Source organism: Epinephelus lanceolatus, chromosome 22 (genome assembly GCF_041903045.1).
Source record: "Epinephelus lanceolatus isolate andai-2023 chromosome 22, ASM4190304v1, whole genome shotgun sequence".
Taxonomy (NCBI): domain Eukaryota; kingdom Metazoa; phylum Chordata; class Actinopteri; order Perciformes; family Serranidae; genus Epinephelus; species Epinephelus lanceolatus.
Genome location: NC_135755.1, coordinates 10,062,900 through 10,079,419, shown reverse-complemented (window position 1 = coordinate 10,079,419; position 16,520 = coordinate 10,062,900). Strand labels below are relative to the sequence as shown.

General features: G+C 37.1%; 1 protein-coding gene across 2 annotated transcripts; it reads right to left on the bottom strand.

Annotated features, from left to right (window-relative positions):
• Positions 1-5,471: 5,471 nt before the first annotated feature.
• On the bottom strand, positions 5,472-11,771 carry LOC144459796 (programmed cell death 1 ligand 1-like). 2 transcript variants are annotated; one of them, XM_078164459.1, is made up of 5 exons: positions 11,687-11,771; positions 9,440-9,575; positions 9,047-9,102; positions 8,418-8,777; positions 5,472-8,253 (listed from the first exon to the last, which is right to left on the bottom strand). In XM_078164459.1, exons 3-5 carry the CDS (start codon positions 9,093-9,095, stop codon positions 8,138-8,140), a joined length of 525 nt encoding a protein of 174 aa, XP_078020585.1. In that variant the 5' UTR covers positions 9,096-9,102; positions 9,440-9,575; positions 11,687-11,771; the 3' UTR covers positions 5,472-8,137. The 2 variants fall into 2 exon arrangements, with proteins under 2 accessions (XP_078020585.1, XP_078020586.1); XM_078164460.1 differs by having other exon boundaries at positions 5,472-8,250.
• Between the last annotated feature and the right edge of the window lie 4,749 nt (positions 11,772-16,520).

The following is a 16,520-nucleotide window of genomic DNA, read 5'->3' as shown; positions in this document are numbered from 1 at the left end:
GTCATAGAATACTGTTATTAAAAATGGCATAAAAAAGTCATATTATGTTGTCACAAATGCCATAAAAAGGCACAGTACAATATATCGTTGAAAATGCCATCAAAAAATTCAAGTATAGTATGTCTTTTTTTTTTTTTTAAAAAAAAGAAAGCATGACAAAAGTCACAGTATACTATGGCCTTCAAAATACCAGAAAAAAGTAATAATAAAACAAGTCATGCAAAATAGCATGAAAAAGTCATAGTACAATATGTTGTTCAAAATTTCATGAAAAAGTCATAGTATAGCATGTCGTTCAAAATGTTATAAAAAAAAGTCAGTATAACATGTCCTTCAAAATTTCATTAAAAGAAGTCATAGTATAGCATGTTGTTCAAAATTTAATACAGTCATAGTATAGCATGTCGTTCAAAATTGCATGAAAAAAGTCATACTATAGTGTGTAGTTCGAAATTGCATGAAAAAAGTCATAGTATAGCATGTCGTCCAAAATATAAAAAAGTCAGCATAGTATGACGTTCAAAATTTAATGAAAAAGTCATAGTATAGCATGTCGTTCAAAATATCATAAAAAGTCATAGTATAGCATGTCGTTCAAAATTTAATGAAAAAGTCATAGTATAGCATGTCGTTGAAAATATCATAAAAAGTCATAGCATGTCGTTCAAAATTTAATGAAAAAGTCATAGTATAGTATGTCGTTCAAAATATAAAAAAGTCAGTATTGTATGACGTTCAAAATTTAATGAAAAAGTCATAGTATAGCATGTCGTTCAAAATTTAATGAAAAAGTCAGTATAGTATGTCGTTCAAAATATAAAAAAGTCATAGTATTGTATGATGTTCAAAATTTAATGAAAAAGTCATATTATAGCATGTCGTTCAAAATATCATAAAAAGTCATAGTATAGCATGTCATTCAAAATTTAATGAAAAAGTCATAGTATAGCATGTCGTTCAAAATATAAAAAAGTCATAGTATAGTATGACGTTCAAAATTTAATGAAAAAGTCATAGTATAGTATGTCGTTCAAAATATCATAAAAAGTCATAGTATAGTATGTCGTCCAAAATATAAAAAGTCATAGTATAGCATGTCGTTCAAAATTTAATGAAAAAGTCATAGTATAGCATGTCGTTCAAAATATAAAAAAGTCATAGTATAGTATGACGTTCAAAATTTAATGAAAAAGTCATAGTATAGCATGTCGTTCAAAATATCAAAAAGTCATAGTATAGCATGTCGTTCAAAATTTAATGAAAAAGTCATAGTATAGTATGTTGTTCAAAATATAAAGTCATAGTATAGCATGTCGTTCAAAATTTAATGAAAAAGTCATAGTATAGCATGTTGTTCAAAATTTAATGAAAAAGTCATAGTATAGCATGTCGTTCAAAATATGATAAAAAAGTCATAGTATAGCATGTCGTTCAAAATTTAATGAAAAAGTCATAGTATAGCATGTCGTCCAAAACATCACAAAAAGTCATAGTATAGCATGACGTCCAAAACATCACAAAAAGTCATAGTATAGCATGACGCCCAAAACATCATAAAAAAGTCATAGTATAGTATGACGTCCCAAATATGATAAAAAAGTCATAGTATAGTATGTTGTCTAAAATATCATAAAAAAGTCATAGTATAGTATGACTTCGCAAATATGATTAAAAAAACATAGTATAGCATGTTGTCCAAAACATCATAAAAAAGTCATAGTATAGTATGACGTCCCAAATATGATAAAAAAAGTCATAGTATAGTATGTCGTCTAAAATATCATAAAAAAGTCATAGTATAGTATGACTTCGCAAATATGATGAAAAAAACATAGTATAGCATGTTGTCCAAAACATCATAAAAAAGTCATAGTATAGTATGACGTCCCAAATATGATAAAAAAAGTCATAGTATAGTATGTCGTCTAAAATATCATAAAAAAGTCATAGTATAGTATGTCGTTCAAAATTTCATAAAAAAGTCATAGTATAGTATGTCGTTCAAAATTTCATAAAAAAGTCATAGTATAGCATGTCGTCCAAAATGTGATAAAAAAGTCATAGTATAGTATGACGTCCAAAATTTCATAAAAAAGTCATAATATAGCATGTCGTCCAAAATTTCATAAAGAAGTCATAGTATAGCATGTCGTCTAAAATATCATAAAAAAGTCATAGTATAGCATGTCGTCCAAAATGTGATAAAAAGTCATAGTATAGCATGTTGTCCAAAATATGATAAAAAAAAGTCATAGTATAGCATGGCGTCCAACCTTTCATAAAAAAGTCATAGTATAGTATGTCGTCCAAAATATCATAAAAAAGTCATAGTATAGCATGTCGTCCAAAATTTCATAAAGAAGTCATAGTATAGCATGTCGTCTAAAATATCATAAAAAAGTCATCGTATAGCATGTCGTCCAAAATATGATAAAAAAAAGTCATAGTATAGCATGACGTCCAAAATATGATAAAAAAGTCATAGTATAGCATGTCGTCCAAAACATCATAAAAAATTCATAGTATAGTATGTCATCCAAAGTATGATAAAAAAGTCATAGTATAGCATGTCGTCCAAAATATGATAAAAAAGTCGTAGTATAGCATGTCGTCCAAAATATGATAAAAAAGTCATAGTATAGCATGTCGTTCAAAATATGATAAAAAAGTCGTAGTATAGCATGTCGTCCAAAATATGATAAAAAAGTCATAGTATAGCATAATGTCCCAAATGTCATAAAAAAGTCATAGTATAGCATGACGTCCAAAATATGATAAAAAAGTCATAGTATAGCATGTCGTCCAAAATATGATAAAAAAGTCATAGTATAGCATGTCGTCCAAAACATCATAAAAAAGTCATATAGCATGACGTCCAAAATATCATAAAAAATCATAGTATAGCATGTCGTCCAAATCATCATAAAAAACTCATAGTATAGTATGTCATCCAAAGTATGATAAAAAAAAGTCATAGTATAGCATGTCGTCCAAAACATCATAAAAAAGTCATAGTATAGCATGACGTCCCAAATATGATAAAAAAGTCATAGTATAGCATGACGTCCAAAATATGATAAAAAAGTCATAGTATAGCATGTCGTCCAAAATATGATAAAAAATTCGTAGTATAGTATAGTATGATGTCCCAAATATGATAAAAAAAGTCATAGTATAGCATGACGTCCAAAACATCATAAAAAAGTCATAGTATAGCATGACGTCCCAAATATGATAAAAAAGTCATAGTATAGCATAACGTCCAAAACATCATAAAAAAGTCATAGTATAGCATGTCGTCCAAAATGTGATAAAAAAGTCATAGTATAGCATGACGTCCAAAATATGATAAAAAAGTCATAGTATAGCATGTCGTCCAAAACCTCATAAAAAAGTCATAGTATAGTATGACGTCCCAAATATGATAAAAAAGTCATAGTATAGCATGTCGTCCAAAACATCATAAAAAAGTCATAGTATAGCATGACGTCCAAAACATCATAAAAAAGTCATAGTATAGCATGACGTCCAAAATATGATAAAAAAGTCATAGTATAGCATGACGTCCAAAACATCATAAAAACGTCATAGTATAGCATGACGTCCAAAACATCATAAAAAAGTCATAGTATAGCATGATGTCCAAAATATGATAAAAAAGTCATAGTATAGCATGTCGTCCAAAACCTCATAAAAAAGTCATAGTATATTATGACGTCCCAAATATGATAAAAAAGTCATAGTATAGCATGTCGTCCAAAACATCATAAAAAAGTCATAGTATAGCACGACGTCCAAAACATCATAAAAAAGTCATAGTATAGCATGACGTCCAAAATATGATAAAAAAGTCATAGTATAGTATGACGTCCCAAATATGATAAAAAAGTCATAGTATAGCATGACGTCCAAAACATCATAAAAAAGTCATAGTATAGCATGACGTCCCAAATATGATAAAAAAGTCATAGTATAGCATGTCGTCCAGAACATCATAAAAAAGTCATAGTATAGCATGACGTCCCAAATATGATAAAAAAGTCATAGTATAGCATGACGTCCCAAATATGATAAAAAAGTAATAGTATAGCATGTCGTCCAAAACATCATAAAAGTCATAGTATAGCATGTCGTCCAAAATATGCTAAAAAAGTCATAGTATGTCGTCCAAAATATGATAAAAAAGTCATAGTATAGTATGTCGTCTAAAATATCATAACAAAAGCCATAGTATAGCATGTTGTTCAAAAAAGCATAAAAGATTCATAGTATAGTTTTACCTTCAAAATTTCATAGAATAGTATGCCTTAAAAAATGTTATAAAAGTCATTGTACAGTATGTTGTTAAAATCGTATCACAAATGATGGATGAAAATAAAATGCCATGCAAATTCATAGTATTGTGCGATGTATAACAAATACCAGGAAGAAGCCATGATATGCCACAACAAATGCCATGAAAAAGTCATAGCACAGTGGGGTTTTTTTGAAATGACAAACAGCTTGTAAGATAAGGCACATTGAAGGCAGGCTGTCTTTATATGTCAACAGATATTATGCCAACTCAACATAACTATTGAATCTGAGGCTCCTAAACCAAATGCCAAGAAAGATACTTCCTTGCTTTATGCAGAGTCGATGGTAGCCTGTGTGATTCATGTGGTCTGAGAGAATATAACTACACCAACCTGAGTAAGACCTGTCTAACTGAGAACCTGAGGCAAAAGAGTGTTGATCACACGAGAATTCTTAGCTGAAAAGTATCAGAATTTAAAAACATTGATAAGAGCACAATATGTAAATTCAACTGTCTGCATAGTGTACCATAGTCCCTGACAGAGAGCAGTCTTTAGAGGCAGCTGTTTAAGCCTGCAGTATGTTTGCTGGTTCAGCACTCCAGTCCAGTTCCTCAATTTAATTTCACCACCTTGAGGAGGTTTCCTGGGGCATTAGTTGGGGAGGGTTCTCGTGGTCAGGTTCTTTCCAAGGATGAAGCTCCTTTGTGGCTAAAATTTGTTCAGTAGTCCTGTTAACATAGCACTGAGTTCAGCCACCGTACTGCATTTACTGCAGTCTGTCCTGGCCTGCATAGAAAGTGCAGCTCATTGATTCCACCTGCATTAACTAAGAGCAAAATAATCAAGCCTTCCACCACCTGTGCCTCAACTAGCCATTATTCACAAGCCCCACGTTCATTACATCACTCTGCTCCCATAAAGCCACCTAAATCAATCAATTATCAATAACATAATTACTATATTGTTGAACAGCCCTGGAGAACAGCCCCAACAACAGGAAGTGATGTCACAAAAACTCTCAGTCTCAATCAGTGAATGTGTCATGTAGAAAGTACATTAAATCATTCAGTTGAAGCAGTGCAGCATTTTATCCTCAAATATCACGGTTAGAAAAGACAATTCAAATTAATTTCATTTAGTTAGAAATAAAACCTGAAAGCAGTCGTGACTTCGTCCAGTTGAACATCTTTATTTGTTAAACTGATGTACCAAAAGACACACTGCAGTGTTTGACAAAATAATCAGATCACAGGTCACGTGGCACTGATGGAAACATTTAGAGCAAATCTCTCAGATAAACTAACAGCAGGAGGTGTTTGTGATCATCAGGAACATTTAATGACAGCTGCTCTTTATCATCAACACCAGTGTTCACAACTACAGTAGAGCTTTTCTTTAAAGGACAGTAAATCACTTCGTCTGTGTCACTACAGTTTCAATCATTTCATTTATTTGACTCAAGACCATATCATGTGGTACAGAGTGCAAACATTACACACAATAAAACAGAACAATGGCACACACCTAGTTTACAAATAACTTGGCTTATCTGATTATAATTTAAACAAAGATGGGCAGTTTAAATAATACTTTGGCAAATACCTTTCTCTGCAAGTCATTAAGCTCATGCTGCTCTTCCTATAGGAGCACCAAGTGGGCGGTATACTGTACAGCAGGTACAAAATGCTCTACAAAGAGCTATCTTTACATCAAATGAATGCATACTAACTTTGCAAGCAAGCATATTAGCTTGCGTATAGCCTATAATTTGCCACACTGTCTGTGGACATCTTTATCGTCAGATAGATTATTGACAATATAGTGGCCGAGATATTTAATCTCATTAAGGTTCAAACTTCAGTTTATTGTCATTCAAACACGTTAAAAAACACAAGGGAACGAAATTCGTTACCCAGGATCAGCAGCGTACAGATTCAGGGCTTAAAGTGAAAAATTTTCCTGAGCCTGAAACCTGAAACTTGGGGGGTGTACATCTTTTGCACAGCGGAAGGGCTCTTTAGGACTAAGTACATACAGTACATGTGTGCACAGTAATGAGTGTAATGCTGTTCTGTGCTATGACCTATTTAAGTGCTGGAAGTTGTTATTTACGTGACAACGCCTGAATGCAACACTGGCTAACACGATAAATAGTATATTGCTATGTTATTATATGAAGTGTCAGTGGCACAAAATAATGACTTTAGTTCATGAAGAGATCAGACGGAGCCCTCTCCTCTCCTCTTATATGCTTTACTCACAAGTGTGTGAATTGACCTGGATATGAAGCGTCTGTAGCGCCAAATAATAACGGTTAAAGTGCTAAGACGGGGGGGAAAAAAAAAAAAGAAATCAGCAGCAGCGGTCATATTTCAGCAGCGGCCGTGAACCACTGCTAGTTGCATACAGGGGAACCACTGCACGGCATGCTGTTTCCTCTCAGTGTCCGACAGCTGGCAGTCAAGCTAACACAAGCGTAGTTCAGTGGTCCATTTCTGTTGCACATTCAGCCACACTCATTTGGATATCAGGCTGTGACGGACAGCTAAACAACATGTGCTTGGAAGTAGTGTGTGTTGAAACCCTGTCTGTGTGTGTGTGTATGTGTGTGTGCTGTTTTTAGACCCTCCCCACTCAGCTCTTATTGGCCAGCTGAGTTTGATTTTCGCTGAAAATCAGAAGATGATTCGTTAAATGCTAACTTGTGCCAACTTGTTAAAATACTAGAAATGTCCGTCAAGCCGGAAATCCGGCGCCACGCCTGAGTACTTTAAGCCCTGCAGATTTGAACATCTAAGATAGACCTATGATAAATAATTAAATGGCCTAAAAGCCTATGATAAATACAATACGTAGTTTAAAGAAAAAACAAGCAGCACATTTCAATGCGTAATACTGCATCAATAGCCGCACGCAGTCGCAGCAGTACAAAGGGCAGAGGACAGATTTAAAGCCAGAGCATCTATAAAGCACAACAACACTGTGGAGTTCTGACGATTATACTGATCCAAATTTTCCTTTAAAGCAAAAATACACGTCAGTGTCATGTTAACGTTTGAAACCAAACTGGTAGTGATGTAGTTTTCCAGCCTGCTCAGGAGGATTGTCTCCAGCACTTTAGACATAATGCTTGCTAAGGCTAAAGGCCTATAGTTTCACATGCTATTTATTTTGCCAGTTTTGTCCTTAATAACATGCACTAATAAAACAGATAGGATGGAGTCAGGCAGAGCTATATGAAACTAGCTAACGTTAGCCCAGTAGAGATTTGCTACTAGCATCAATGTACTTAATGCATAGCACATTAGTTTTGTTTTGGACCACTGGACATCGTAACGTTACAACACACAAAAGAAAATGTCATGCTAACATAAGGTTGCTGTTCATTTCAGTGTGAGCCACTTTACCAACGACACCCCATATCAGGCATGTCTTGACCTTATGTTTTATCCTTCTGAGGGCCCTGGTGCAAAACACAGTGTTGAGTCTTTTGCAGACAAACTTCAAAGAGAAGCTTCTTAGACTCATCTATCCACGCAGAGGAAAAGTTATGCATGGCCAGTATAATGACTTCATCCTGACTGAGTGTTGTCATTTTGATAACAAGAACACTGGGAAATTCGTCTTTCACTATCAGTTTGCCATCAGCAGTTTTAAGAATCTCAGGCTTTGTATGCGAGCAAACTTCACTGCAAAAACACATAATAGCATATTAAATTAGACGAGGAATTAATTTAATTCTAACAGTTTGGTCTGGTTGCAATATTTGATCAAACTATTTCCACTGATCCACATGCTGAGCTTTTAATACTCTCAAACCCAACACTGGTGAAGAAATCTTATTCTCTAAAGAGAAAGTGTATGAATAAACAGACACAAAGACCCAACAGAGCTGCAGCTGGTTGCTGTCCACTTGCTGTGTTTGGTGTCTCAGGTTTGGGCCGCTCCCTCGCTGCTGTGAAGAGATCAAACAAACCAGTTTCATCCATATGAAGAAAAAACATGTCACTAAAAAAGAGGAAAGTGTAACGATCGTAGATTGTTGATTGTGTACTGTCCTTCACACCCAACAAGCTGCTGGACTGAACATGTTAAGGAATTCATACTGAATCGACTTACCAGTGACATTGAGGTAGCGTTCACTGAAGTTGACATCATTATGTGTGACCACTTGACACACGTACACACCCGAGTCATCAGTCCTGAGTCTGGACACATGAAGTCTGAGTCGTCCCTCTCTGAGGACGTCTTTGTCACACTGGACTCGTCCTGTAAACTGTTCATCCTGAGACTCTGGGACCTCAACACCTCCATGTAGATGAAACAGACCTGAGATCTTGAGATTATTTACCATCTCACAATAGATAGTTAAAGAGTTAAGGGGCATGATGATTAAGGTTGTGAACATCCACTCCAGTGTGATGTTGTGGTTCTCCTCTGCCTGATAGGAGGTCTGTGTCACATTGACTACAAATGTTCCTGTTGAGGAGACAGTGAGGGAAAGTGAGGAGCAGACAAAGTGACAACTTTAACATGTGAGCCTTTAAACTCCATCTATAGATGTTTGTGTGGAGAGTTTGACTGATTCACTGAATAACAGTGTGCTCTTATTTAGAACAGAGCTGGAAGGCTGCAAAACTAAAGAGCTGAAAGATACCACAGGTAATACATGATAGCAAAAATCAACAGTCTGAGAGTGTGTTTAGTCTTTAGTGTTTGTGGATGATAAAGTGAAGGTGTAAACTAACCACAGACACAGGAGGTCAGGTTGATGAGCAGCAGGATGATGCACATCATCTTCTCCCTGTGAGAGGAGACAGAGGTGAAGAGTCACAAACACATGAGATCAAAGTTCACTTATTACAGGTGACACAGAGACAATCTACAGTCTGTCTGTAGTCAGTCATCACAACACTGGACTGTTTCTGGTCACATGTGAAACATTAACATATACCTTTATGTCAATATGATTTTAGCATTTTCTTTTTAATAAATGTGCAATGCATTTACATTATGGGGTGCTGAGTGGAGATTAATGAGGAAACAAGGCTGCAACATATCAAAATGAGAAAAGTCTTAATACTAAAAACTGCTAAATACTTTCTGAATAAATGGTGAGTTACCCAATAACAACATCCTACCTGTTCCTGTGTCAGGTGTCTGTTTGCTGTTGTCAGGAACCATGAACTCATCCTCAGTCTACGAGGACGAGTGAGTGAAGACACGGTTTTCCTGCTGGAATACGTCCTGGGTGCATCTCATCAGTCAGACACTGAGCTGGAAATGAAACACAATTTCTTACTTATTTTTCTAAAAAATTCTTTCGTCAAAGACACCACATGTATTTCACTGGTTCGCATCATCAGTACAAACAGTGATAATGTTGATGGTATTCAGAGGCCTGTACTACGAAGCCAGTTCACCTTACCCAGGATATCTGGTTTGACTAACTAACATTGCCTGTCTGGATAACTGGTAACACAAAGCTGGTTTTCAACCTGGGGCCTGTATCACGAAGCGAGATCAACCTTTCCTGGGTTACCCAGACCTATCCTGGGTTGACTAACCCTAACAATGGCAATCAAGATAATCGGTATCACGACGCTGGATATCAACTCGGTAACTCAACCCAGGGTTGCTTTATCAAGAGCCGTGAACGCGCACACAGTGGACCAATCACAATCATGAGAGAAGCGCAGCGTCACTGAGCGTCACTGAGCATCCTCAGAGTGAGGGCAAAAAAGTATTTCTCATGTGAGGATCAGACATTAATTCTACTAAAATATGAGGAGGAGAAAAGCAACATTAGAGAAAAGGCCAACACCGTGGCAGCTGCAGGAGGAGGAAACATGCGTGGCAACGCATAACGGGATGAATAATGTTTAGTTTTAGTTTAGATTAGTTTATTTGCACATAATGTTAAAAACAGACAGTATAAAATTTACAAGATTAAAAAACGAAAAGTGCCGGAGAGGTTAGAAGCCACTAAAAGCTTATCAAAGAAATTCCCCTGTCAAAACATCAATGAAATCGAGAAGAAAAAAAACGGGTCAGGAAGGAAGAAATAGAGGAGGAGAGAGGGAAAAATCAAGACAAAACAAGGTAGCAAATAAAATGATGTGTAGGTTAAATGACGCATCACTGGTTCAAGTAGCTACAGTACCTGTACCTGTACATCTGACACTGATCACACCCTTGAATCCCATGAAATCAATGCTGCGCAGATGAATTGCGTGTATTACAATTATCGTCTAACATCATTGCGTCTGATAAATTGGTCTTCTTTGTCATAACGTTATATATGCTACAATAAAGCTTAAAGCTGACGCCACAATTAAATCATATCAACACCAAATTGATAGTCCTGATATTGAGCTGTGTTAGAAATTAACAGCTGCACAAAAATATACCTAGTGTCCCTCTTTAAAAAACAAAAAGGAAAATCCCTCAAACACCATGAAGTGTAGACATGATAGGCTACTTTCCACATTTCCAGCAGCAAAGCTGTCAATTAGGCCCATTATCTTTAACAGGGATATTTTCCTCCAACAAAACAAAATGTTGGCACTAATTAATGGTGCTATTAAGTGTCCGCAAATGATCACTTTCTTCCTTATGAAGGGGTGGGATGACATTTCGACTTCTTTCCACTCCTTTTTGAACAATCTTTTCATTGTCTGTTGTTGTTGCTGCTTTCTTTTCTTTTTTAATGTTCAAAATAAACTTTAAAATCAAAATCAATCAAATTAATTAAACTTCCTGTCATGACTGGGCTGCATTTCGTGCATTACGTGTTGAGGCAAGCTGTACAAAGATGCTCTTGCATAACATCCATCCATCTTTATCTGCATATCTGTGGCCATGTCGCGGGGCAGCCTGCCAAGCACAACACAACAGATGTCCCTCTCCCAAACAACACGTTCCAGCTTATCTGCACTGATAATGTAGAAAAGCTTTAGTGTTGTCTCGAGCCACAGTTTGAGGATCCATAAACACTTTAGTAGTCTGTGTTGATACAGATAAACAACAATGTATTGATGACACTGATGCATCTGCACAAAGCACCAAAGGTGCAGTTCAAACACTGCAGCATTCCTCTGTTGCACACTTTATAAAAACTTCCTCTCTCTCTGTGAGGAAACTACAGCAACTCATTTTACAACCACCCAAACTCTTATTGACAAGAAAGTTTTACAGCTTCAAATAAAAAGAGTTGAATAAAGAAGAGAAGATGAAACTTTGGGTCTGTTTGAATCAATTTTCTAATCTGTGTCACAGTGAATTCACATGTTCATCAGTCAAACTAACAACAGTGAATGAAGCACAGCTGATGGACACAATTAACACAAGACAAACAGTGTATTATACAAAATGTTTTAGTTACTTACACGTTTGAAGACGAGCGAGTAGCTGTCACCTTGATTGTTTAATGGTAAGTCAAACAAAGGAGCTGTTTCTCTCATCTCATCATCGCTTCACATGATGAGGAAGTCAGATTTTACCTTAAGCAGCTCAACTCAGGTAAAGGAGGGGCTGCGCGCAAACCACAGATGAAGCATCGGGTTGAGGTTATAAAGTTAACCCTTTGAAGCCTATTGGGCTTGATTTCTTTTTTAAAAACATGAGAAGAAGGCAATGAACAACGAAAGAAGAAATGCTCCAAAAACGAGCAAGAAATTAGTTAAAGTGAAAATTAAAGACAAGACAATTAGTAAAAAAAAAAAAAAAAAAATTAAAAAAGAGAGAGAAAGAAAGTTAAAAACTAACAAACAATGATATAATCTGGAAAGAGTGCCTAAAAATTCTAATAATTCTGTAACATAATTTCAAAATGTAATAATAATAATTATGATAGCCTAGTAAAAAATCTAGCTGTTTTCTTTTTTCCCCTTAAAAAAATAAATTTAAATCTGCACCTGCTTCTGACTGCTCGTGGAGTTTGTGTAGGCTGAATAAGATATTGCACAGAAATGTTGATTAGAATTTACAGTGTTATTTCGCATTGTGCTCTGTTACGTTCATATTACACAGCTGTCTTTGAAACATGACCGTTAAACATGACAGAGATTAGAAATGTAACACATGTAGTTAAATTAGTTGGTATTTAGCAGATTTAAACTTCAGATTCGGGTTCTTAAAAATGTGAATGAGTTATTTAAATCGACTTGACACAAAACTGGAAAACACTGCTCTCTGGATAAATAAAATAAACCAACACACTCCTTCTCTGCACTCTTTACACACCGCAGCCCCAAATTGCATGTTATTTTAGTTTAATTTAATTATCAGAGATGTGAGGTGGGAGATGGAAACATTATTTCAGATTGAGTTTGGGTTTAATAAGACCTGTGGAGGTGGGAAGCAATTCAGCGTCTGTGTCTGCTCACACTGGGCAGCTGCTGAACCTGGATCTGTCAGAGAGTTACGCCACACTGTCTCTCTTGTTATTGAACTTAATGGTGGGATGTTGCCTACATTAGACTGTCTGTTCTAAACTGTCATTGACAAACAATGATGAGGCTGAGGGCAAACTGACAGAGAGGTCACTCTGATGATGCAAGCAATGCGCTCCTCTGCACCAGTGAGCTGTGACTCGCATGGGGCCAATATGGGGCCCATTGACAGTCCGACTGGGGCCCATTTTTCAGCCCATTTACTACCCACAATGGTCTACATACACATGTTGGTCAACAGTGTACACTGACGTGTCAAAGTTCAGAGAAGTTGAATGTAACACCAACATTGTATTCTAGTTGACATCACCTCCACAAGGGAATCAACTGATGCAGTGATGTCATCTGTATTTATTTTCACCACCAACATGTGTTTGTTACATCATTGGTGTGAGCAGGCCTTAAATGCCACAGTCACACCCAAGTTTGGTCATTTCAATGGGAGGCACTTCCTCCCTCACCTCCTACACACTGACTGAACTTTGACCTTTGACATGACAACATGCACCAGTGTCCAACCTCTTTCAGAGAAAAGCAGCACAACAAGTTTCATAGAATAAAAAGGTGAAATAACCTGTGCGTGCTCACCTCAGCCATCAAGTCATGTTAGCTTCATACAACTCCACATGGTTCCTCCAGCCCCACCTGTCACAGCCCAGAGGTGGACTCTAATGCAGACAGTAATAGGCAAGAAGGTGGGATGAAGGAAAAGTTATCTAGGTAATGGTCAGGAAGAAGCAAATCCAAGAGGAGGCACGACGGCTGAGCAGGTCAGGAACAGGCAACAGGTCAAAGAGCAAAGGCACAACACTGACAACTGGCTGTGGGAAAGGGGCTGATTAGGGACACTGGGGACAGGTGAGCAGGTGAGGAAGAGAAAGGGGACTGGTGGGAAAGACTGAGGGCATCTGGTGGATGGATGGGCACTAATAAAAGATGCATTATGGGAAACGTAGGATCTGGAAATTTTAGAGTTTTACCCACATTAGAGAGAAAAGTCAGGATATCTCTGCCTCTGCTGCTTTAAATGTTGACCCGTCTGTTTTACATCTGTCTCCTGGAAGTTCCTTTTTTACAATTATAACATCAATAACACCTGTAGATGTTGACAGAGTTAAACAAGCCTGGTTAAACTGGTGTTACCAGTCCTGGGTGATCCAGTCACAGCTCTATGTCTGTTTATTCAGACCTGGTATGAGAATGTGGCAACATGCGTGACTCAGTGACCTCTTGTGATCAGATCTCACTTTACTGCTCCATATGCTAATAAACATGAATCTTCTGTTTAACCAGTGGGAGGTGTATCATACTAAACACACACTTACAGAGGTAATTATTCAAAATCAAAAGGATAAAGTCACCTTAAAGTTATTAACAGGTTTATATTATATTGTTGGTTTTGTGATGATAATGTCTCTCTTATGGTTATGCTGTCTCACATAATATACACACATGCACAGGGAATACTTGTACAGCCCACATTTTATCTCTGTGTTACACTTGGAGACATGTCTTTGACAAGAACTAAAAGAGTTCATCATCATCATCATCATCAATAATTGTTCATTCACACTGGTGCTTCACAGGATGTCTAAATAAAGACAGATAAGATTCACTAATAATAATTTTCAAAGGATAAAATACATAAATATACAAACAAAAGGTAATATAGAACTTATCTGAGATGAGAGTAATAAGCTGGAAGTTAAAACAAGTCAAGTGGCTGATATACAGACATATGTCATCAGCAGCAATAAGATCTCTCTGACAGACATCCAGAGTGTTTATTATTTTACACGTAACAGCCACTACTCTGTTTTGCTTTTAAATTACACGTCATTTATCCACCTCCACATGATTGCTTATAGATCATAAGGTAATGCATACTGAAGAATCATCTTTACAGTTCAACATAAAGAAAAGTTTGTATTAAACTTCATTAGATTAGAGGAGAGCAGGGAGTTTCCATCATGCACTGTGGTCGGTGGAGATACAGTAAGCTGCTTCTGAAAGTTGCAGCTCACTTAAACAAACAGCTTATTTGAATAAGCACAGGGCGTATCAGGTCTTTTTTGCATCTACAGCAGGAACTGGGGTGAACTACAAACCACAGTCACACAGACACATTTTACCTGACTGATGGAGTCCACTCATCTAACGCTTTGGTCTGTATGTGCCTGAAGACAAGGTAATATATGTCTCTGTATTTCAGTTGATATTAAATGAATCCAGATGTAAAGATGTTGTATTTGGGGACTGAGATCAGTGCCTGGATTAGACAAGATGTTAACAGATAATAATGTGCTGGCTTCTCTCAGTAAAGACACAATTCAACAACAACACTTTAACAGACATGTGATTGATTGAAGACAGATCATCCTAAAACCTGATCCACAGAAAAAGCTTTAGCTTTAATAGTTTCTGTTGTGTGTCATTATAAGGAGCCCTACACTCTATTTTAACTCAATGTAACTCAGTTGACAGGGTTTTGTCTTTCCTTTATATGCAGGCACATTGACTCATGGAACATGTTTATCTGAGCTGCAGGTTTACACTTTAGGATTTTCTGCACTCCTGGCTCGTATTCACACAACATCCATCCTAAAGCTTAAAGTAGCTCCTAACTGGTTGAGTAAAGAGAAACTCCTGATAATAAGGAGTCAGTTCTGACTTTAACATGTTTTTGGTGTTTGACCTTTTAGCACTAAAACTGTGTCCTCAGTCTGTGAGAAGTCAGAGACAGGACTCTTCACAAGCAGCACAGTGCCCATACAGGCAGGTGTGGCTAATGTGGTCAGTGTAGCAGCTTCAGTTTGTGGCGAGGGGGGGCAACAAGTGGAAAAAGTAGAAGAGAACCAACAACGCCATCTGGGGGAATTACACCCCAAAAAATACTTTAAAAATACTTTTTCCAGAACCCTACATTTAGTTCAAAAGTTGAGCATAGCAATAGTTCAGGCAGAACAGGATGTCAAGCTCAGCTACATCAAGCTGATCTCAAACAGCCCAATCAACTGATGGAGTAGCTGATTGATGAAGGGAGTCAGCTGATAGATCACATGATTCCTTTCTATGCAACCAATTAGCGAATCTCATTCAGGGCGCCGTATTTAAACTGCTCTGGTCTGCCTACTGTTGCTGCTTCCTCTGCAAGCCGCTTTGCAACCAGCCTCCACCCCAGCTCCTCCTTTTCATGCTGTGTCTGCTGTTCTGTTTGTCTTTGATGCTGCTCTGTTCTGTTCCTGGGGTCTTTGCTGCTGCTCTCCCTGCCTTAGGCTTTCCATGTAGGCACGTGGAAGGGCAGGGATGTGTGCTTTCTCTGCCTTAGGCTTTACATGTAGGCACATGGAAGCGCAGGGATGTGTGCTCTCTGCCCCAGGCTTTCCTCATTTTTGCACATGGAAGGGCAGAGAGGTGTGCACACTCCACCTTAGGCTTTCTGCGTAGGTCTGAGGAAAGGCAAAGAGGCCCCAGAACAGAGCCATACCACCAAATATAATCCTGCAAATGGAAATAAAGTTTTCTTTGACTTAAGTGTTCCTGACTGAATTAGGAATGCTGCAAAAAGACTTGTTACTGAAACAAGGACAGAGACGTGAAGTCAATATAAACCAAATATTTTGCTGAATTTTGCAAAAATGAGCTAGTAGGGACTGGAGATGCTGGGAGAAAAGAAAAACATAAATTGTCAAACCAACGGTGCAATCTACACTCGTGTCCTGGTACTTTTACTCTCATGCAGTAAGTTCAGGGACGTCATCATAGGTGC